We start from the raw sequence: 25517 nt of genomic DNA, 5'->3' as shown, positions 1-25517 counted from the left end.
TGGCCTCTACTCCCTACCCCTGTGCATTAGTCTAAACCACCCACTGCTGGGTGCTGAGAGGACTGGTAGGGTTGGCATGGTACAGACTCAGCAGCCCTTTGCAATGAACAGCAACAGCATCAGAAGGGAACATTCTATCAGGGGTCAGGACAACACAACTCAGTTTTGCTACGAAGGAAAATAACAGGAATGCACACCCATACCAATACATAAAAGACAAACCTCCAGAATTTTAATAGTAATGTTATCAAACTGCAGGAAAATAGGTTAATCAAAGAAATTCAATTTCACACAGTGTCAAAAGAAGACATCATTTTGTGTCAGATGTTTTGGCAAGCAGAATGCAGACTAAACCCTAAGCTCTAATTGTGAGCTTCTCCCTCTCAGTGTGAATTTTCCAAACTGAATATCTCACAATCTAATTGAAGCATTCAACCAGTATACATTCTGCTCAAGCAACTGTGTGAATGCTAAAATGCTGTATATAGGCAGTATTAATTTATTTTTCTTTCAAGGCACCAAACCCTTGGAAATAACTATTCCTTAATTTAATGCTGAAATGTAATTTCAATTACTAAGAAGCAGTTTTTCCTTGATGAAAAAACAATTTGTAAATATCCAGCAGGGAATGATGTCACAGTTTAATATAAACCACAAATTTTCATTCCTACTTTATTGCTTCTCCTGTACTATCACCATACAGAGACCCCAACAGGTTTTAAATTAAGTCGCTCATACATACAAGTTTGGACAGAATCTAGTCAGTGTTCCTAGACCTCAGTCCTAAGATTCACAACATCACTTGAGATTCATCCTTTGGACAGGAGGCAGTTCAACCCATATGCTTGATATCTTTTTTTACTCCTGGCCTCCATCCTCCTACATTTGTTTATAAAATTTTAACCAGAGATGAACTAAGAGTATGAGCACTGGAAATCAGAATTTAGCTCTCTGAAGTAAAATAGCAATAATGCACTAGTTACAAACCTAGGAAAAGCATGTCTTAAACAAAGATCCATCTTAAAACACCACAGTATATTTTTCAAAAACCTTCCTTAATTCTAATCTCATCCTTTACTCTTTTTTTTTTGATCCCTGTGTTCCATCCAGAGCTGAATATTGAAGGAGATGGTGGGGGCAGAGGGGGGTGGAGGTAGGAATGAGGAGGTGAAGGAGGGGAAAAGGAGAATTGAGGCTAGTTGTTCTAACACAAAATATTACTTCTGCCTATCAACCTTGCATTTCTTGAGCCACAGTATTCAGCAGCATTTCAGGCTGGACAAAATCCCTCTGGCTCTGCTTCTTCATCACCTCCCTTTCATGGTTCCTTATCTCCTCTAAGCACAATAGTCTTAGCCTCTGCTTTGCTCTCAGGCCTTTAGAATGCACAAGAGGGTTTAGCTGGAGAAAACATTTCTGGATGGCATCTGTTCCACCTCCTCTGTTCTCAAAGCCATGCTAACCAGCAGCATTGTCCAGACCCTCACACTGGGTTTTGGCCACTGAAGTTTTGAGTGTCTTGTGGGATGAAGAGTCCACAGAGGGAAAACAGTATGGTGCTTGACCACACTTACTGTGAAATAAATTCTTCCTGAGTTATAGCCAGAATTTCCCCTGTCAAGTGGCTACTTTAAGTTTAGCATTTTAAGACAGCACAGTTGCTGTAGACTTTATTGAAGATAAGTGTCTCCTGCAAAGATTAACGCTGTCCCTGGTAAGCATCTCAGATGGGATTAGTTGGTTTCTGTGGCTACCCATCCTCTGCATTACTCTGGAAAGAGCTGAATGGGTGATTCAGATTGGGCACTTTGCTCTTAGACATCAATTTTGGTCAGATACGCCTCATTCACTGTAATTTAAATTTCTGAAAGGTCACAGAATGATTTGTTTATATCCCCCTGTGCTAGGGATTTAGAAGCATGTACTTGAACTGTCAAGTATGTAGAGATGAAAGAACCAAACCACTCTACTTTTTTGTCTTTATACTAGAATGGTCTCAAATTAAATATCTCAAATCTTACTTACGTAGTTCAATATACTAATTTGCAGTACTGATCTTTAAAGTGGAATTATCATTTTGGCAAATAATTTTATTTAATAACAGTAAATTTCTAGCTGAAAGCAAAGAAAATATTGGTAATTTATTTCAACATTATTTTTTTACTCTGAACCAAAATTATATCTCTATTTTTTCCAAGTAAATGCCAGACAAAAGCCTATGGCAGTCTAATTGCTTGTTCTTTCTACCATTAAGTTTATTGACCTCTACCACCTCTCTTTTAAAATCATTACATGAATATGCATTTGAGGTCTAATACACAATTGGATGAAGCCATTTGTCTTCGTAAATCAAATATACTAATTTGCTTCTTTGTTTAATTCAGTTCCTTAACATTGATTAGAAGGCCAAATTTGAATATATTCAAAATAATTCATTTAACCATTTGTCTAAGACAGAGCCAGCAGGCACTGACTGCAATAGAAGTGAGATATGAAAACCAAGTCAAGAAAATATCAGTAGTTAGAGTCATATACTTCCAGGAAAAACATTGTAATAGAGGCAAAAACTGTAGGGACGTAGAACTATTCAATATCATTAAAAAGTCCTGTATATTTCTTTAGTAAATAAATTCCACACAAACTTCTTGAAAATTTAAAAATGCTTACTTTCATGCATTGTTTTCACTTGTTTATCCAGAAATGGATGTGTGAGGCTGTGTAACAGACTAAACAACAAAAACAGGATCTACCTCTAATTTTTTTTTTTTCTTTAATCTGGATAGAGCCATGAAAAAAATGTCTTTAGGCATTAAGGCAATAATTTCACCTTAAGCATAGCCATGACAGGTGTTCATGTGGAAACCAAAATTACGTGATAGTATCCAGCAGCCATCATTGTCAAACCCTGACTGCCCAATACTGATAAATATTTTGTAGCATTTAGAGGGAAAAGGTAAGGGAGTAGTGACTCATATCTACATAGGATAGAAGCATAAAAACCTTTATATGGTGGATATCTGTAAACCTCTATCACTTTTCAGACTCTTCAGGCACATTTTGTTTTCCAAGCCTTCTGTGAATATTTGCCTTGTTTTCAAAACACAACCAGAGCATGAAAACAGAGCCTTAGGGGCATGAATGCACTATCACTCCTTGTTAGAGAAATGGGAAGTAAATCAGGGCACAAAAAGGGAGAAATTACTTTCCTACAGTAAGAAAAAGCTTAACCAGGCCCTAGGAATTGTCATCAGTTAATGGGGATGAACAATCTGCAGAACCAGTCGAGAAGCATTTTGCTGAAGTTACTGATCTCTGCCAGCCTGCTTAGGTTGTTCACACCAAAGAGTGCAGACACTTTCTGGACTTGCTTCAGATGAGGGAATCAAGTGAGAATTAAGCAAATGACCCATAGTCACAGACCTTCTCAGTAATCTATAAAACAGGGACTAGTAGTAATTACATTGTAAGATAAAAGATGTATGGTAAAGCCAAATTTAAGTTACTCAGAGTTGACATCTTTTGTGCAAAATTAATGACTGATAAATGAGATTAAATAAAACAAAGCCTAAGGACGTGTTTTAAAAGACTATAGTGTCAGCTTGAACCTTTGGGTTGAAACTTGTTAGACTAAATTGAACAGATTTTCTTTTGTTCTGTGTGTTTCAGTACAGCTGGTTTGAGGAAGAAATGCATCAAAGAGCACTTCAGGCTCAGAAAACATGACAAGAAGGAAAAAAAAACAACGTGTGGCTATCTTATCATCAGGAGTTGGAGCTGGCTACAAACAACATTTAAATTAATTCTCAAGCCCACAGTAAGTTCTCACAAGCTCCTGTTACCCACAGAATTTCTTCAAGTTCAAAAACCACTTGACTGCTTCTATCTGTAAGAGTGACAACTTTTATCCAATAAAACAGCCAATCCCTTTCAGCCAGATTGTTCTTCCTTAACAAAACTTTGTCTAAGACTTGGTGTTTCTCATTGTATGCCTGGAATGACCAGAAAGAAATAATGGAAACCAAAGATTTTTTTTATACTATTATATGACAAAAGCCTAGCAAGACAGTAAGTCCTTAGCATAGCTCAGAAGCCTGAAATAATGTAGGCTTATCACCAGCTGTAGCCATCTAAAAAATATTTGCTGATTATATAATCATCTAAAACCCTGCATAGGCTGAAGACTTAAATGTTGCCAATGACAGCTAAAGACCAAGGCAGATGATTGCTAATCCTCCTCTTATTTAAAAGAAGCTATAGGCTAAATAATATATTATTTCAGTATTAAGTGGATTTTTTGCTCTACTGATTAATCTTCTGTCTTACTGAAGAACTTCACAAATGATACTTAACTGCTGAACTCAAAGTTGGTCTTCACAACCTTTCTCTTGCTGTGTTTTAGTCTGCAGAAATGATATTTTAAGAAAAATAAATAAAATTTATTTGGAAGTGTTTTTTTGGGAGTGTTTTTTTGGGAGTCACACTTGTATTAAGCAGATACTAATCAAATCACCAAATGAGTAAGTAAGGATGAGAATCCTAGCACATTTTATACATTGCATGTTCTGTTTTTGAATACTGAGTTATGTTATGCCTTTTTCTCATTGAACTAAAATAAAAGAAAGTTTTAATTTTACCAAAACTCACAATTCCTTGATTGTTTAAATTAAAAGTTAATTATTTGCTTCTATTAATACAAATGCCATTAACCACAGAATTTTGTTTTTTGTGCTTTCACCTGAGCTGTTCAAGGGACTCTAAACTCAGTATCTCACAGAGAACCCTTTACCCTCAGGGTCTGCATCAATTTATGTGCCATATCAGCACAGCAGCTTCTTAAAAAAAAAAAAAAAAAAAAAAAAAAATAGGACTTTTAAAAATATTGCAGTGGTTTGTGAAGAAATAGCTAAAGGAGATAATTCTGAATGAAATAAAACTTTTCCCAGTCAACTGAATGGGGAATGTTTGGGTTCTACCAAATGAAAGGAAACAAAAACTTATCTTCAGATCCATAGTTTCTCTGCAATTCAGTATAATACAAAACAGACATTCTTCAGGTTCTAGAAACTCATTCAGTTTGAAAAGAATAGGAGATATTGGTTTTATGACATTAAGTAGGAGACTTGGATACACAGTACTTGCTGAAGTAGACTTTACCTATTTATTATTTTGTTTAATGGAAAATTAAGGCAGTTCACAACCAAAACATATGCTATCCTCTCTATGCATAGAAGTTTATGAAAAATCCCCCTTTAAAAGGGAACCATTACTGAAGAATAGAGAGCGAACAGCTGTGCTGCTCTGACATTTTAGAGTATCTAAGGGTTTGTTCTTAAAGACAGATTCTCTCTGATTTCAGACACATGGACTCTTTCTAAATATGTGCTTGTTTATAGTTCAGTTTGAGACATATTTTCAGTAAGTACCAAGGTAATTTCTCTCTTTTCTTTCAAATTTAAAGAAAAACTTAATTAGATTTCAAATAGCTTCCCTAAAAACAAAAATAGAGGTTTAGAGATAAGAAACTTGCCTCAAAAATTTTCAGGAGATAATAAATTCCTAGGAAAACTTGTAAGCAAAAAGAAAGGACCTGTTCCTGGCACGAACAAGGACAGAAGGAGTCTTTAAGAGGAAACAGGGTCTCTTAACTCGCTTCATAGGGTTTCCACCATTACTTTTATGGGTGTGGGTGTGTGCTAAGCAAATGCATCTTTCAAATACCTGTTCTGAGATATTTCTCTTTTCTTGAACACCTTCTGCTTGTCTTCACACCTCCCTTCCTTGCCAAACGCCAGAGAGCCAGTCTTTTCCAATCCTTTGGAAATGGCAGTGTCCTCTCCCTCCTCTCCCAGGCACACTCTCTCATGTTACTGCCCAACACCAACAATAGCTTTTGCTGCTTCCCAGAGCTGATAGTGCCATTTGGGAGGGCACTGCTATAATTAACTCAGGCATCATCCCTGTGATTTATCTTGGTCATCTGAGTCCTAGCAACACCAATAATGTAATGGGTTGGATCCATTAGCAAATCAGTCCATTACAAACACAAAATATGAGTAAGGAAATGTACATTTTTTTCCTTCATCCACTTCCAGCTCCCACGAGCATAGCACCTTAAAAATAGTACTTAGGCTTCTACTGTTTATAGTTCAAAGTCAAAGTTCATATGTTCTCATCTCTTCTTACTACTTAGATTACCCAAGGAAAGTTTCCTGTGTATCTCTGCTTGGTTATATTAGGCTCTGTCTGGGGAAGGGAATGAGAAAACTCAAATTACCACATTAGTAGTTAAAATAAACAAACTCTCCTGCTGATTCCATCCAGTTAAGTATGCTACCTCATGGGGGGCTAGCATATGCCAAGACAACACAATTGGCTCAAGAACTTCCTAAAATATAGCTCACTGAAGGAACAGTCTGGCAAGCACTGCTACTTGTGTTCTCAGCTCTTCTGGTCTTCTGCAACTTGTCAGAGGAGGGACAGATAATGCACAGATAATGCTTGGCTTGGTCCTGGCATTTTAATTTTTAACAAAGCATGGACATGGTGGGCTACAGATAAGCTTAATGAAAGCTGGACCTGAATAAAAGAATTACAGGCTGCAGATTTACACCTTTTCTATTTTCTTGACAAATGTTCCAGAAGTAAATAAACACTACTCCCCTAAGTTTTCTTTAAGCATTCCTTTCACAGGTCTATTATGTTCAACATCAGGAACTCTTTCTGCAGTCTCCATTCACTAGAATTGGTCTCTCTGACATTCAAACATCCTGGCAATTTCACAGTAGAAAATTACTGAAAGAAAGTTCTCCTGGACAGCTTTGCAGCAGGCTTTACATCATCTCTAACTGCAATTAAGAACTACTCTTTCCTATATAAATTTATTCTTTTATCTGCCATTTTCCTTCACTTGTAGACTCTATAGTCTTCTGTTGTGAGTCATTAAGACAGTTTTTACATTTACTTCTAAACATAATTGTTTTTATTGTGTAAGGAAGCTACATAATCTGTTTTCTTATTGTTTTCTTATACTTTCTTATAAAAATGTATAAGTGTGATGTGCCATCTAAAACTTTTGACTTGTGAAATCAGTGAACGTTTAATTCTGGTCAAAAAATAACATTTGCTAAAAAAACTCCAATTTGTATTCTCTGAAATAGTAAGAATTTGATACTCATCTGTTTTATATAAACCAATTAATTTAAAAGAGAAACACTGATTTCCTGGGAAATACAAGGTTTTGTACTATTCTTTAATGAATTGCTTTGATTACTAATTTAATCTATATGAATATTAACACAGGATTTCTTTAAGCATTCACTAAAGCCAAAAGGAAAGATGCCAGGAATAACAGCAGTTGCATGAGAATCTGGAATTCTATATCCAATTTTACTGTACAAGTCCAACACATGAAACCTTGGGGATTTTCTTCCCTTATCAAAAAATATTAGGATAAAATAAATTAGACAGGACATGGACATTAGAGAAATGTTTTATCAGAGAGTGCAACATACAAAGACTCCAGATAAATGAGTTCCTCAGAATGTGCTATTCACCAGCCCAAACTACTGTGGTTAAAAAGAGCAGAGGAGTCCCAAATTTTTCATTATCAAAAAGGATAAAAGCATGCATGTATTTTAAGGCATATTCTTGTGCCTTAAATAGTAAAAGCACTATTACTGCATGCTATGAATAAGCAATTAATGAAGTAACTGTGCTTAGGAATGCATTGACTCTGTGCAAAATTACCTGTCATGTAAACTCATACTTTTTTCAAGATATCTTTGAAATTCCTAAGAACAAATTGCAGGTTGTTTAAAAAAAAAAAAAAAAAAAAAAAAAAGAAAATAGTTATGAATCTATGTTAGAAATACAAGTGTACCTAAGTTTAGAAAAAAATCATGCCTTACTTTAAGTCCTTCCAAATGCCTGTCTCCTTAGTAGAAACAACAGTGATTTTAGAATTTTATCACTTTTTTCGTCCTCAAACTACAGTAATAAAATCATTGCTTTAAGTAATTCCTTTTCATTTTAATTGCAGCTTTTTAAAAACAGGTTAATAACCATCTATATTTAAACTGTAGATTTTATGAGTTATACTTATTATGCGAGCCATTAAATTTTTATAGTCTTTACAGAATAAAATAATCATTGATCTTTTTCATCTGAGTGCTATTAAGGCAATGGATGTAAACATAAACTGATTAAAACATTATTTAAAACATTTTACAAAATGCTTTATAAAATTTAGTTTTAAGTAATTTTACTCATCTTGACAAATCTTAAGTGCTCTTAATTTAATTTCCTTTGTGAAAATGTTTTGCATTCAGAGGAAAAGCCTGAGGGACCCTCAGCCCCCATAAAAGGCTGGGCTGTTGCCTTTGCCTTGGGTACCATGACTCCCCAACAGCAAGCTGGCTCACAGTGCAGTGCCCCCCAGCAAATGTGTAAGGCAGGACAAGATGATTTAGAAAGTCTTACTAACCACCAGTTAAACAACTGTGAGGTATTTAGATCCTATTGACTGCTTTAGGAGCAAGAAACTACTTCAGTAAATTTTTAAAATACACTGAAAACAGTTGTATGTCAATTTTAGGTTTGTGTAGTCCTTTTCCCAGAGATCGCTTCCAGCGTGCAACACTGCTTATGAAAACATCTTCAAGTTTATGCTACATGGCCTGCTGTGTGGCCATTTACATAATAGCAGAGTTATGAGCTTGTACAAATGCTGAGACTTGTCTAATGGACACGGGAATTGGTGAAGAGAAGTTAGAAGTTCACCCATTCTCGTGTGACAAGAAGGAGCAGCACAAACACCTCTTCCTCAGAGACAAGGTGCTGAGTCACAGGAGAGTGATACACTGTGAGAAAAATCCTGAAAAACTATGAGCTGTCAAACAGAGGATGAAAGTGCATGTACTACCAGCTCAGCTTCCACAAAGAGAAACATCTTACCTGCACCTAAAAGCATGTGCAATCTGCTGGTGGCCAAATGACCACCAGCACTGAGGTATCCACAAGGACCTTGAATGAGGCCATGGAACTGAGCAAAGAGAGATGGTAGGTGCAGAAAGTCAAACACAGGCAATGCTATGTCACACATATTTGCAGAACATAAATCTTCCAGATAAATCAAAGCAGATTAATCAAAGACACACATTACATTCCAAAAACTGGACAGCAACCCAGAAATGGGTATTTTGTTTGCATCCACATTGCACTTACAGAGATGATTTCAAGGATAGGTATCATAATGCTCAGCAAGGTGAAATTACAAAAACACAGCTATCTTAAGATAACCTTAAGATTTGCTTCCCAGGAGAGCCCACACCCTAGAAACCTGAATTTCTTCAGAAAGCAATCATGGAAGGTCAGAGCACCCTTGATACAAATTTAACTTAAATAAAAATAAAACTTATAAATTTATATTTTATGCTATCTACCCATTTGTACTCTACAAACTCCTTGAAGGTCTCAAGGTTACTGTATCCTATCTAATGGGAGGTGACAGCAGCTCATCACAAGCATAGGAAACTGCTGATTCCCTAATTGGAACATAATCCTAAAACTGTTCAAATAAGTTGTGGAAAATCAGAGACAGAATGGGTTATGTTGAAAGGAACCTGTAAAGATCATCAGGCCCAATCTCCTGCCCTCAGCAAGGACATCACTCACCAGATCAGGTTGTTCAAAGTCCCACCAAACCTGACCTTGAACACTTTCAGTGATGGGGCATCTGCAATATAATATGTTTAATAATATCTTGATATAATGTAACACAACTTAATATCTTCAAGATCCTCATTAACGACATTGACAGAGGGATTGAGGGCACCCTCAGCGAGCTGGCAGATGACACCAAGCTCAGTGGCACTGCTGACACACCTGGAGGACAGGATGCCATCCAGAGGGACCTAGACAGGCTGGAGAAGTTCAGGCTCCCATGGGAGCCTCACGAGGTTTAACAGGAGCAAGAACAAAGTGCTGCAGCTGGGGCAGGGAAAGCCCTGGTATGAGCACGGGCTGGGGATGGACAAATGGAGAGCAGCAGTGTTGACAGGACGTGTGGAGGATGGGGGACAAGAAGCTGGACATGGCCCAGCAGGGTGTGCTCACAGCCCTGAGAGCCAGTCCTGTCCTGGGCTGCATCCAAAGCAGCGTGGCCAGCAGGATGAGGGAAGGGATTCCACCCCTCTGCTCCCCTCTGCTGAAACCCAACCTGGAGCACTGCATCCAGCTCTGGGCTCCCAGCACAAGAAGGAACTCTTGGAACAAGTCCAGAGGAGTTGATCAGAGGGATGGAGCATCTCTCCTCAGAGGAAAGGCTGAGAGAATTATGATTATTCAATCTGGAAAAGAAAAGGCTTCAGGGTGACCTCATCGTGGCCTTCCAGGCTTTCCTACTTACAGGAAAGATCAGACAAGACTATTTACAAAAACATGTAGTGACAGGACAGGGAGGAATGGGCTCAAAATGAAAGAGCTTTAGATTTGATACTAGGGAAAAAACATTTACTGTAAGGGTGGTGAGGCAATGGAACAGGTTGCCCCACGGGAGTTATTCAAGGCCAAATTTGATGAGGCTCTGATCAACCTGGTCTAGTTGAAGATGTCCCTGCCCACAGCAGAAAGGTTAGAACTAGATGGTCTTCAAGATCTCCTCCCAGCCCAATTAATTGTATTATCATATGATTCTGTGAACTTCTCTGGACAAATTGTTCCAGTGTGTCACCACTCCCATAGTAAACAATTTCTTCCAATGTAAAGCTACCCTCCCTCTCTTTAAAAACATTTTTCCTTGTGCTAACACTATAGGCCCCAGTAAAAACTCTCTCCCCATCTTTCTTTTAAGTGCCTCTAAGTACTGCTGGACCACAATAAGGTCACCCCAGAGCTTTTTCTGCAGATTGAACAACCCCATTTCTCTTAAGTCTTTCCTCTTAGGAGAGGTGTTCCAGTGCCCTGATAATTTTCCTGACCCTCCTCATAATCTGCTTTAATAAGTCTCTGTCTTTCATTGGGGATTTTAGAACAGGATGCTGTACTCCAGGTGGGGTTGCCTGAGAGCAGAATAGAGAAGAATAACCTCTCTTGACCTAGTGGCCACACTGCTTTGGATGCAGCCTCAGCTACAATTGTCTTTCTAGGCTGCAAGCCTGCATTGCCAGATCATGATCAATTTTTCATGTATCAATACCCCAAAGCCCTTCTCCACTGGGCTGCTCTCAATCCTTGGAGCCCCCAGCCTGTACTAATATGAGGGACATCTCTGACCCAGGTGCAGGAACTTGCTCCTGGCCTTGGACTTCATGAGCTTCACATGGGCCCAATGAAAGCAATTCCAAACACAGACCAGGAGCGCTGCCAAAACATAAGATTCCAAGAGAAAGAGAAGAAAAAATTTGTTGTTTTCTGGGTTTGAACTTGCAGAAGGCCCAACAACAAATTGCAAACAGAGGGGGAAAAAAAATTAAAGGAGGTTGCAAAGGGACTAAGGTCAGATGCTCCTTAACAGTGCATCAAGTCCAAAGAATGTAACAGCAATGACTCTGGAGGCAGATCCTAGGGACCTGTGACACTATGAGCAGAAATAACATCCATGGAGTCACAGGTGACCACGTTTCAGGAACACTCATCTGTACCAAGTCAAAATATAAGCTCTCCTCCCTGTGCATGACAAAGTGTAGACCATACATAAGAACACACAGAGTATGCCTAGAGATCTGGATCCAGCCTAATCTGACTCAAAACTGAAAAAAGACAAAAAGCTTAATTTCATGATGCCCCCTGAGCTTTAAATCTTTCCTCTGCATCAGGAAATCAGTGTTTTACTGGTATTTCAAACAGAACCCAGGGTGTAGCTTAAGGATTTAAGTGTATGGGAAATAAATCTGGTCAAATCAAATGACTGAATATTTCATACTGATGTTGATTCATTCCTCCTTTGCAAGCACCAAATAAAAACATCTGAATTGCCAGGATTTTCTTGTGTTTGCTCATTTCCTAATTCCTTTACTTGTCCTTCAGACTTAATTAACTATTCCGAGCAGCAATGAAAATGTTATTATAATAAAGAATTCCTGAACCCAGCCATTTTTTTTTGTATTGTTCCCTATTTTCAACAACATTCAGTTAAACAGCAATAAAGATATAGACTGTAAAGAAGAGTATAGCCATCTTACAGCTCAACTGCCATGCTATGTAAGGAAATGAGAAAGTCAAACCCTCAGTTTCTAGATACCTGTAAAGGTGCAATTGCTCAAAGACTGGCCCCAGAAGTAATAATCCCCTCTGTCTGACAAATTAAAAATTTGGTGCACTACAGTTCTCCACTTGATAAAGGACCTTCTCATGGAAATAACATTAAAAATCAGTACAAACTAGATTTTAACTGCCAAGTTCTTCTTATAGGCAATATTCCATTTTGATTCACATCAGACTTAGGCCATTGTGTTGTTGCCTGATTATCCTCTTCTAGAAACAAAGCATTCTGACAGCATGTCATCACTCCTGAACTTAAAAGGATTTTATATGATGAGGAAAAATAGTCTTGTTATGCTACTCTGCTCAATTAAGTCAGAAAGCATAAAACAAAACCATTATGTAGTGGCTTACAAAAAATTGTACTTTATTTTGCAAATTTCAGGCCAATAATGTTTAAAAAAACTAATATGTATTTTAGAGTCCTCCTCTAGTCTTTACTATCCAAACACTACTCCTTATTCACAACATCTAGAAAACTAGCACATCATTTCTGCAGCACATATCTCTCTCCTAGATAAAATAACTATCCAGGACAAGAGCCTAAGGAAAAGATTTTTTAAATCTCTTGTGACAGATTTTTGACGGGTTTTCTCGGCATTTCCTGGCATAACCCTTCCCAGAAATACTCCTCAGCAAGCAGGTTTTCTACACTGCCCATTTCTATCAGCCTTCTGGCTGCAGTAGGGAAGACTATACCTACAAACACAAGCTTCTTCTCTATAAATAGGGAGTGCAGCCTTTGTGCTGCCCTAGAAGCACAGGGTGGTTTCCAGGAAGAAAGGAGCACCACATTGGCATTCTAACCCAAGTTGCCACTAGAGCCCCAAAATATGGGCAGTGGACACTGTTAACTCCTGCTCCTGCTTTCCCATAACCAGGGCAAGGTGAGATAGGAAGTACTTAATAATAATAGCACATAGGGCTATTAGCATAGAACATAGAACAGGCAAGAAGGAAAATAAGGAAACTGAACAAGGATTACTACAGATGTATCATGAGAAACATGCCTGTAGAGTAACAGTTCATTTTCTATCCGTGTTTAGTACAACTCTGACATTGCCACTGCTCTTCCAAGTCATACTTTTCTAGTCAAAGCTGTAGAGATGTTTCTTTCCAAAGGATGTTTACTTGAGTTAGCAACAAGGCTTCAATTTGGAGTTAAGGATGGATCTTTTCAAGCAACTTCACTCTTTCTACATTCAAGCTTTTATTCAGATCTTCTATACTGTGTACCTCTTCCATTACAGATTGTGCTAAGTGTGATAAAATATTTGTTTAGAATTTTTTCAGAAAAATTGTCAGCATATCCTTCAAAGTATAAACAAACAAGGAGTGCAACACACTGTCTGATTTTCTACCTTGTAATGGCAAATGTCCTGCATTTTTAACTTGAAATTCTGTCTCCTGCCTAGGAGGCTGAAGTATATAATTCTGAGAGCTTTGGAAATAGGTAAAACCTAGTTTCTGATGCATCTGTGCTTTGGAGACCACAAAAAAGATCTACATGAGATTTTTCTCTGTCATAGGGTCCATCAGCTTAGGGCTGACGCTGATGCCTTGAAAAAATAAGGATCTCCTCTTAGACCAGAGACCCATCAATATTTTTCTACAAGTTAATTAACTTCAAGACTTCAATGCTTTGTGAAATTTCTCTGCAACAAACCACTGGGTCATGAACAGAATATGCACATTCACATGCAAAGACCAAGTACATGTTTAATACAACTTTTTTTTGCATCTCTAAGAACTAATTCTTAGAAGTACACAGACTTACTTCTCCTTCTGCAGATGAAAATGCAGAAATATAACAAATGTTTGCAAAATTATCTCACACTCTTTTTTCAGAGCAATTTAATTATTTTTCTATTCCTCTGAAAATTTTTAAATCATATTTGAAAAAGCTACACAAGCATTTTTAACAACCGTAGTTTCTCTCAATAAATAAAATCTGGCCATTTAAATCCCATCCGGTTGATTCATCTTATTAGATCAGATAAACTTGTAGTGAACCAGGGATTCTTCAGGGTCTGTTCCAGTGGGCTGTTTTCAGTTTAAGCAGCTGTGTTGTTACAATTTCCTTTTACATGTGACTTGAGGGTACCCATTTGCTTCACAATTAAGAGCGTAGCACCTACAAATGTTCAGCTAACCAGATTGTTAATTGCTATGTTTGCTTTACGGTTCTTGTATAAATAGAAAATGTTCCTCCTGAAACTGAATGGTTCGAAGGTTCAAACGTTATGTTCCTGACTTTTCTCAGGTTACTCTAAATTAAAAAACTTAAAACTTTTAATTTTTCCCTCTACTCTCTGTCTGGGGATATTACTGACAAAGGTTTGCATGCTCCACGTTATCTCTTATAATCTCTGCTTCAATGAAAGCTTTTGCCTTTGTGGAAATCAGTGACAAATGTTTTCTACAGAGGCAGCCAGCAAAAACTGAATTTCTTTTAGAGCAAAGCCATCAGTAAAAAATAGAGAAATCTTATGTTTTTGATAAACTAAGATAGAGCGAAAAATGTTATAAAATACACCTTACTAGGATTATTTGAAATACTTAAGGTTAGTATTTGGTTTTATTAGTTCTTATGTACATGTCTGACTTTCTCCACTGGTAAGTTACTTTTGCTTTCACCTTTCCTAATATTTCTATCCAGTTCATCTGAATCCTCAAATTCTCTGAAGATTCTCTTTAGATAAAATTAGAAGCTCAACTGCTTAATAAATGGGAGCATTCCTCTGTAAACATACAATGCAATGTCAGCACTTCTGTCATCTGATTTCTGAGTGGAATTTATTATATAAGCTACAAATAGCTTATGACCTGTCCCATAATGTGGGAATCATCTAAATGTAGATGCAGCTGAGCCAATCCCTCATTATAGTCTGAATAGATGAATGAGAACTTTCAGGGTTCACTTCACTTCGTGCCAAAGTAGTCATATAGCTTGCATTCCAAGCTACCTTTGTGCATTTTTATCCATGCATAACTTGGAGAAATTGCTGATTTTTCTCCATTATATTTTATGAAGAAGCTTAAGGTGATTAGCTCAGATGCCTAAGTCCATCACAAGCAAACTGTCATGCTAATCAGAATTGCCAGAGACCACTTATTTTCTCTGAAACATGCCTGAACTTTTATTCAAGTTTCCCCTTGGTCATGCTGTTCTCAAGTGAAGGCTGTTGAAAAGTGGCCAATAAATTGCCAAAATTCTAGACTTTCCTCTAGCCTTTTGGGAAGTAGTCCAGACATGCTGTCAAACACATTTGTTCCTGTGGAATTGTGTGAGGGTCAAGAGGTCATTGGAAATCTATTTCCTATGGCTCAATTTATGACTCTGATGTCTCAGTCAAGGGAAATGCTAATTTATCAACAACATGAGAGATAACATCCAGTTCAGATGTTCTGTTATGGACCACTTGCTAGGCCTGGGTTTAGCCACAGAGCATAAATGATTCTCCACTGACTGTGAAGGACTGTCAGTGAAGTCTATGAAGATAAAGCATCATCAACATTGTGAAGAGGCATATTTATGAACATAATTTTTTGATTAACCACTTTTTTTTCTGTCTCACATTCACATACTGAAGCCCCTGTCAGAAGCTCTGTTTAAGGTCTAACATGATGCGTGGGTTACTTTCTTGGGCTGATAACAGTCAGCAGCTGATGTGTCCCCAAAACTTTCATCAGCTTTGGAGAGAATTTCTGGAGCTATGCAAAACTGCTCAGCTAGTCTATACATTTGGAGGCTGCTGCTAACCATCCCTGGCATATGAGCTAAACATAGCAGCGTTCAATAACGTGCTGCTCACAAAGAAAATGGGAACAGGGAGGATGATGCTGCATGTCAGCACACATGATGAGAAGGCAGAGGTCACTTTGCAAGGCATAAACTATGAGCAGCAAGGCAGGTGACAGCAGCTCAGATGACAGCATCCTCACACTCAGGACTGACATATCTGCCAAAGGTGGACTTGGCAGATGGCCACACATCACAGGAAGCAGTATTGTGCATGGGAGCAGACTTCAGAGTGCTGTTAAAAAGGGCTTCAAGTCTCACTCCTGAAAACTAGGCTCACTTTACCAGTGCTCTCACCAAATTATATGCAACTAAGATAATGTTCAGGAATAACATGGTTTTGATACAGGTCTATTTTTACTTTCTTACTTCCAAATTGATATGAGCATGACTTATCTACCCCTCCCTCAAAATAATTATAGTAGAAAAGCAGGCTGTGCAAGAAGAAAGAAACTGGAAATTTATAGAGTAACACAGAATTAACATTATTAACATTATTAAGAATTATTAACATTCATCATTAAAATTCTATTTTGATTATATAATTAAACAATTAGCAAAACAATCTGAAGACTCTGAACCATGGAAAATCCTGAGAAAAAAAATCCAAGAAATTCTAACAGATACCTTTTTAAAAGTCAGCTGGACTTTTGTATTGACTAAAAACAGTGATCACAAGGCACAACTGGTTAAAAGACCTCAACTCTAAAGCACACTAAAAAGTCTAAGGCTGTATCAATTTCATTATGGGTTATCAGTAGCCTGGTTTAACCCAGCACATTTTAAAACCTTGCAGCATACAAACACACCTTTTAAATTTAAAGACGTTTATTTGTCATGGTAGTTTGTTAACATATTGTTTCTGTGCATTTTAAGACTCATAGCTTGTAGTTTCTCTGTTAATATTGTGAATTTCTTGAATTTAAGATTGTATAAATAGTTTTGGCAATTAACTTATTTTAACTACTTTAAAGCAAAATGAGCATCTCTGAAAGGTAAAAAACAAACATTTAATTACAGAAATTTGCTATTGATTGCTATAAATAGTTTCTAGAATGCACATGTTCTTCATGTTATTTTACTACTCTTAATTATTTTAATTAAGATTTCTGCATGTCAATTAGAATTGGTTCAGAATGGAAAGTTCCACCTCCTCTGTGTCTCTCAAAGTAGGTAAGCACACATATTCTTAAGAAGATATTTTGTATATCAAGTATATATAAATAAGGAAAAGAGCATCCAAAAGTAGTTGAAAAGGGGCATAATTCTATAAAGGCAAAATTAACATAAAAACAAAGTAGACCTTTTTTTTGTTAGAACATTAATTATCTCAGCCTGAAACAGGAAAATTGGAACACTGATGACATATGTCAGCAAAATAATTAAAATACTAAGAAGGAATGGGATTTCTACAATCACACATAGCATGACTAAGTAAAACAAAAAAGGGAGAAATCTATCCCAGTTAAAATCTAACACATGAGAAATAACACATCTTAACCTGAAAAAAATACCTTGGATTGTTTGCTATTGAATAGCTCATACAGCAGTTAATACTGTTCTCATTCTTACTTTATTTTCCCCAAAAGAGTTTTCTTCTGTAGGCTCTGTAAATTTTTAGTATTTCTCAGAAAGTTTGTTGGAGATAGGATGCAGAATCCCATTGCTCTGAAACTTTCCCTCTCTGAGAGTTGCAGTGAACTGTAAGTTAGTGAGGCTCTGCACGTCCTAAATTACTGTGGGAAATGCACAAGCCCTGGGACTGAATATGGCCTGAAACTTTATTTCATGTCACTCTGGATCATATAATTTTTTTTTCCTTCTACATTTCTTCTGACTAACACTCAGGTAGGCTTCAATTTACGGCCCATCAGCGCGTCTGAAAGAGCTATTTGGCCCTCAGTAAGGGAGACGATATTCCAGGTTTAATGGAGTACATAAAATTCTGCTTTGTGCCCTCTCCAGTCTTGCCCAGAAGCTCAGTGTAGCTGCTGGGAGTGTACTTACTGCATTGAAGTTGGGGAAGAGATTCACTGCTGCGGCAGTGTCCAGAGGGAACGGGAGGAACGGCTTAATATCCAGCGATGGCTGCAAGGGCGGCGCGGGAGGACGCACCAGGGCTGGGAGAGCAGGGCTCTGGCATGTACCACCTAACGTGCAGAGAGACAGAAGGCATTCAGCAGGGTATGGTTAGCAGCGGGGGGATAAAAGCCAGCACACACACATACACACAGCAACAATAAAAAGACGATGTTGGATCAAATAAATGCATTTTGACTTGTCCGAAAATTGCTGCATTACTGGAAAAAAAGCACAGCTGACTCAGTGACTGAGTTGGTTATAATTCTTTGCCAGCAATTGCTCCAGGTTTCAGTCTATTGTGATTAGAATTACCTTATAAACCCTCTATTTCCATGGACAATCTGGAACTACAGTTCAGCATATGTCTAACTTCCCTTGAAAGCTTCAGCTAGTCTCATCCTCTTATAATTTCAATGTTTCATCCCTACCCTGTTGCTCAACCCTACAAAGGCAGATTACTCAAAAAGATAAAGAACAACTCGCTATTCATCTCAGCAAAAGTCATGTTATTTGAGGACTTCTGATGTTTTTAATTAAATGCTCACTCATGGAGCCAACAGCTTCTGCTGCAACCTAAACCTCACAAACACAATGTACCTTGCTGCCTCAATAGCTGATCAATACAAATCTGAAAATAACAGTTTCAGGAGCCACTGAAATTCTGTTTATGGGATGAACACTTTCTGCTCTTTGCAAGGGGTGGAGCTGATTCAGACTCTGTGCAGCAGAAGCCCAGCTAACCACCAGCTCTGTGGGAACGTAATGCAAATGAAGAAATCCTCTTGCATGCCAGTAAGGCACTACCTGTTTGCAGTGGACCCTATTTTGCTTATTTGTTTGCCCCTGCCCACAGGCAGCTACAAGCTGGAAGGATCCAAGTTCATTCTCTGCTTTCAGTGTCTCCTATATTGGTTGCATTCCAAAACATCAATTCCCTGTTAATTAAAGACTATTTGGATCCTAGGAAACTGTTAAAATATGCCAGTGTTCTTCTAATCTGAGAGGCAGGCAACAGACTGCAAAAACCTGCTGGTAAGAGTCCAAGAAACATTGAAAAAAAATGAAAGGGGAGTTTTACCCTACTCACTGAACAGAGACACAGGCAGGCAGATCAACAGAGGGAGATATCTGAAATCTGTTTCTTTTTTTCCTCTCATACATACAGACATTTCATTAGACAAGTTGCATACATCATTTAGGAGCACAAATATAAAGCAGTCAGAATGATATATGAAATCACTCCATATTTGGCCAGCAAATCTGCTAACAAGGTTTGTCATGTTACCCCATCTAATTGAGGGCTAAAAACACAGGACTTAATTAACCAGCTGTAGAAGATCATCCAAGTTGTGCTTCTAGGTATAAAATCAGCTGGAGCCAAATTTTGAAGACTGTATTTTTTGCCAACTTTCTACTCCTCTGTGAAGTGTTTGACTATGAATCACTAATAAATTAAAGGTAGTGGATTAGGGGTTGCTGCAATCTTATGATAGTTTTTATACACAAGAATAACTGCCATTTCAGGGGTAGTTTCTACACTGTACCTCAATGTAAGTGTATAAGAAATCAAAAGTCTTCAAATGCAGCAGCTGAGGATTTAGGCAAAAGCAGAGTGCAAGCAGCATAGAATTATCAGGTATTTGATTGCCATTGCTTTGGCAATTGCTACATTCCCATGACATTATTACAAAAACACTGTTAAAATAAATCTAACAGGTCAGAATGATGATAAGGTAGTGTTAAACATGCCAATCATACTACCTTGGAATAGGAAAAACCCATAAAGGTACTTTTTAAAATGCTAGAAATACTTAGCTTTTTTTACATAAAACTTTCACACATCATGAAAGGAAGAAGTCACTCTTAGTAAAGAAAAAAAATACACATTGCACTTGAGATTGTACAGAATCACACAGAAATTTCAAGATGAGCATTTGCCTGGCAATAGCAAAGAATTTGAGGCAAATCAAACATTCTGTAACTCACGAATACAAATGTAAACTGGACTGAGAAATGTCACTTGTGCTTGGGGACACAGCTCACTGGGAGTATTATCTCAGTGCTATGGAGAAGAGCTTCACAGGTTTGGATTACCTAGAGCAACAGCATTGCTGTCCCGAACTCATCTGAGATAGCAAGCCCCAGAGGATGAAACATTTCTGTTCTGTGATCCTTTCCTGTGGCATGACTCGGCACTCGCACCTGCTGCTGCCAGCCAGGGCGAGGCAAAGCCATCTGGGGACGAGAGCAAGCTCTAAATGGAAAAATCCAGCCAGCTCTGCAGGACCTTGGCTGGGACTCAGAGCCTCTGGAACAGACTTTAAAATCTACCACAGTCCTGGCAACAGTGGCACAGAAAATTAGTATGTTCAGGAGCACAGCTGCTCTCTGTTTTTTCAATAGTGTCAGACATGTCCCTAAATGATGGAGCATGTGAGAGGCATCATGAAACCTGAGACTTTGCTCAAAAACTTCTCTAATGTTTATGGCTGAAAAAATTAACTTCTCTTTCCATTCAACATGCACAGAGTTGTAGTCCAGAAGCTGCAACAGAAAAACTGAAGCAATGGCAACCATTTTTGTGACTCAGCTTAGCTTGGACAACCTTTGAGAATGCCAGTTTTAACTATTTCACACCTAAATCATTAGCAGAGGGATGGAGAGGGGTAGAAGCCCATAGGGAAGAGTTCTTTAAGAGTGCACACAGATAAATTCCAAGTGTTATGGAATGTTGGATTACAGTGAAGAACCATAATATTTGCTTATGATGGCTTTGGTGTTGTGTAGGATAAGTTTGTCCCTGAGGAGACACAGCACTGCTGATCAATGCACAGTGAGGGTGAAGGTTCAATGTCAGACTTTTTACAAGCTTTCTACTAGCCAGGTTTGGATAATGTTGACCAATAAAACTAGGATAAAATCCCACAACACTGATAGGTTTTGTCCACAGCCTGTGCTTGATGCTCAGTATTATTATTATTACCTGAAGTTCACGGAGATAACCTTGTATTTATGGGGAGCATGCTACAAATACTTACAATGGCAGGATAATAAAGTATTTTCTAATTCCAGTCTTACAAGTTGGTGATGTTAGACTCTCATGTCTTTCTAAAGAGGAAGAGAATCAGATTCTAAATGGGAGATGGAAGTTCAGACATTTGAGATACTCACATCAATATTATTACCTTAATTTTCTTTGTAGGGACACCAAGAATAAAACAACTTAAAAGCTTAATTGGCTCAGCATTTTGACCAAGTTTGAAGATTTGCTTCTTCAATTTTCAGACAATTTAAATCACAGGCAAGATAATCTCTTGGACAGAGGCACTGTCTATGCATCCAAAGTAAGTGCGAGCATACAGGTTTGGGGAAAAGTTTGCAACAAAGCTTTGCCCCTTCCTATATCACATTGAAACTATTTTTGAGAACTCCTCCTATGTCAAACAGTGCAAACATTTTTGCACAGGGATCCAGTTCTGTGTGTCCAGCTGGGACTAGACATTTTGCCCTACCACTGGGTAATCTGGTTTGCAATAGAAAACCATGTTTTGGGCACAGACAGCCCAATGCTACAAAGCCATGTGCACAAGTTGAGGTTCATGATCTTGGTGACACAGCCCAGTCAAGTGAGCTCTCCTTCTGAAACTACTGGTGATATGAACATCAGCACAGGATCTTTCTTTCCTGAACCAAGGGAATATGACAAAAACAGAGGAAGAGATGATTCCTGCCCATTTTGCCTCAAATTGCCTGTTCCATAAAGAATTGGCACATTTTATTTGTTTTGAGTATGAATGGGAACAAATACTGGTTTCCCCTGCTTCCCCTCTACCCCATTTTGACTTCTGAGACCATGTTTCACTATGGAACTGAAAATAGATTTTAAAATGAGGATCATTTAAAAAAAAAAATTAAAAAAAGGAACCATGTGTCATTAAAAATGCTAAATTTTTAATCTTATTTTTCTGTGACAATTCTTTACAAAAGGTTAACACATTCTAGAGGAAATTTTGCTTTCAATGAAATAGCACTGACTGAAAAGAAAGTTTCCCATGTAAATTTTTCTGCCCAGCTCACTCAAAACTTTCCTTGGATTGTTGTTAGGTAAAGGCTATAAACAGCTGTAAGTACTGACCCTAAAATCTGGATTAGAAAATCACAAAGATGGGATATGCACAAAGGAAACCAAACAAAATAGCCCTAGAGTAAACAGACATCATAAGCAGGGTGATTTTCAATACAGGATAATAAATAGCAAGATTCCTAAATGTTTTTTCAAGCAGGCCAGGATCACCATTCTTCAGGGTCCCTAACAAACAGCTCAACAATTTTGCAACCACCTACTATTATATTTTGTGTCTTGGCCACAGAGAAATTTACATCTTTCCTTGCATAGTCTTTCCTCATGCACACCCTCATTCCCAATCCTTCAAGTTTAAACTCAACTGCAGATTTAATTTCCAGAAAAAAAGAATCACAAGATCCATTATCAAATAATATCTCCTAAGGAAGAATCTTGCTCGGCTTTTGCAGACACAAAAATGTAGAAAATTTTTTTGCAATGCATTTGAAACTTGGAGGTATGTAAACTGGGCAGAAACTCTAAACTAATACCCCATTAATCTAAATCTTTTGCAGTTCTTCCATCACTAACTATTACCACCATAAACACTGAGTGAAAAAGCAAATCTCTGCAGAATTTTATTTTCATTCCTTCATTACTTTGCAATTTTTTCCTTCTGTCCATATGCACAACTATTTTGAATACAACAAAGACACTAAATTAATGTACCCTTTCCCCTCCTTCCTAGAGTCTGAGTTGGCTTTCAGGATCATAAAGTGGTTTCTCTAAGATATGGATATTTCCATGTTTTACAACCCATCTCACACCTCTCTTAATATTTCCATGATAACTTGTTTGAGGTCAAAAAAATACCCACATTCTGACTTGGCAAAAGCTCAGAGAATCCTTCAGCTAGTATGACTCAGTGGAGAAGTTGGGAAAGTACCACACATTTCCAACTGAAAAGTTGAATTCTAGGAGGCTTTAAAATAACTTCCAAAGCTATTATTAATATCTTTTATATAGGACCATAATATCTAACAGTACACATGCAGTATTCATTAAAATATATCCTCAAGAGCCTGAGACAAAACAGGAATTTTCATACAAAATTTTCAAGAACACTGACTCAGGCTATTTTAAAGTATAAAAGGGAAAAGATATGTGGGGAGCTCATGGTCTAGCTTATAAATGTTAATAAGCTTACATTTGGATAACTCAATATTAGCTAGAACTTTTAATTTGTTATGAATTAAGTTTGCCAGTGGGCCAAAGAAAAGGTATATATGGAGGGATTTTTTCAAAAAGGCAATAAAGACACAAGCATATAAGAACAGCAGGCTATTCATGGTGAATAATGCTATTTCATGATTTAAAATATCAGGTATCACATTTATATTTTCAGGGAATCTAGTGAAATAGGAAATTTTAAGACATCCAAAGCCAAAAGAATAGACTTCTCTGGGATCTACCAGAGAAAATATGACGTGACTTGTAGATGTGGCTTTTAGGAATTAGTTTAATGTAGTTTGTCATGGACCACCGTCACTGGGGTACTCCTTTTTATCACTGTATGATCTTCATTTTTACAACAGACACTTTTCTCAAAAACTGCTGAATGGTCCCTTTAAAGGTAAATTCAGTTCCAAAATAAGTAATACCAGAGATCTAACCTGGCACAGAAAGATGAGCCTCATTTAATCACCAAACTTTATTTGTAGCTATTGTAATAAAGTGCCTAAATGTTAACTCATCATACAGAAAGTTAGCTAACATGTAACCTGTATCTTTTATGTGCATAAAGAGATAAACTTTTGATTTTGAATACTTATTTTTTATAAGTTACATATTATTACATGTAAACTGAAAGGAGATTAGTTTTAAACAAATCATGTGAATGGAGAATTTACTGCTAAGAAAATCTAATTTCTGATCATTTATAGTCTTAGAACTCAGCTTCTTGAAAGGGTTTCTTATCATTTTGGTGGTTTGATTATTTTTTTTTAATTTATTTCTTTTAGAAGGGGAAACAAGAATTCTAAAGTGCTTTTGACTTTTGTGCTGTTCAAAGACTCTTTTTGAAGAGTGCTTTCATTATTTAATAATCTCAAAAAAAATTTAAAAATACAATAGCCACATTTAAACATAGCACTTTAACATATAATCACTCGTAGGTCCAGAAAAGAACAAAAAACCCCAACTGTATTAAAAATTTGAAGCCCATTTGAAAAGCAGAGCCTTCAAAATGGGACTGTAACCACAGCAGCCTCGATCCTGCTGGCTCTCCTGAGCCAGCTTGAGGATCAAGTACACAGTGTGGCCACACAAGCTTTCCTTTCACAGGTTTTGCTGTTAGCAATGCCAGCAGTGGTTGGTCACTTTGAAGAGGATGAATGCAATACTGTCTCAGCTGTGGAGATCTGTGAGTAATTGATTTTTCAGTTCACTGGCCAAACCAAAAAAAATAGAGACAATTAGGGGGGGAAAAACCCCACCATTGTGTCAGCTGAAACCCTTCTTTCACCTAAAATGACACTCTGTAGTTCCTACTTAAATACTTAACTGTGTTTATTATTTCAATATTGGCAAATTTCAAACATTCAGGTCCAAACAATTCAAAATGACTCATTACAAAAATATCATCTTCCCTTTATTTTTCCAGATTGGCACAAATCAGTACCCTCTGTTTATTTATAGACAGAATTTTTCAGCACACACACTGTTCACCTGGAAAGTTTGAATCAACTCTAGTCATTTGCTGCTATTCAAAGTATTATTTTTTCTAGAGAAAATATTTATTCTCTGGTTCCTGCAAAGTGAGCTAGTTTAGAAAAAGAATTCTTTTTATTATTATTATTAGTTCTAGAAGCCTGCAGCTATGCATCATATAGCGTTTTTTAAAGTAATTTCTTTCACACGTACTAACATTTTGAAACACATAAGATCATATATCCAAATAATTTTGATTGGAAAATATACTCCTCTAGGTGTACAGAGGAGTAAATTCCTCTTTCCATTATGCAGAAACCTGTGAAACTACTATTATGATGCTGGACTGGGAAAATGCAGAGACAAATCTGCATGCATACTCTGATACCCATTATCTCCTGTCATTATTTTCTTTACTTTGCTAAACAAGCTCAGGTTTCTGCTAGTATTTTGCTACTCTTTTGCCTCCTGTTGCTTTGTCATCTGCATTATAGGAAGGTGTGCCCACCTTACAGACAATGAAGCCCAGTCTGACTGAATAGCAATGAAGTGCTCAGTATTTTGCAGATCTTACCCAACTCAGGCCACAAGGCTAATTAATGT

General features: G+C 37.4%; 1 protein-coding gene across 2 annotated transcripts in view; it reads right to left on the bottom strand.

Moving 5' to 3' along the window:
• Nucleotides 1-25517, bottom strand: part of ZNF385D (zinc finger protein 385D) — a 405970-nt gene that overhangs the window by 116532 nt on the left and 263921 nt on the right. For both annotated transcript variants that reach the window (XM_056484767.1, XM_056484768.1), the window contains one exon: nucleotides 18068-18210. In XM_056484767.1, coding sequence (XP_056340742.1) covers nucleotides 18068-18210 — 143 coding nt within the window. The remainder of the gene's footprint in view (nucleotides 1-18067; nucleotides 18211-25517) is intronic.

The sequence above is a fragment of the Oenanthe melanoleuca genome, chromosome 2 (genome assembly GCF_029582105.1).
Source record: "Oenanthe melanoleuca isolate GR-GAL-2019-014 chromosome 2, OMel1.0, whole genome shotgun sequence".
Taxonomy (NCBI): domain Eukaryota; kingdom Metazoa; phylum Chordata; class Aves; order Passeriformes; family Muscicapidae; genus Oenanthe; species Oenanthe melanoleuca.
This window is presented reverse-complemented; position numbering and strand designations above follow the sequence as displayed.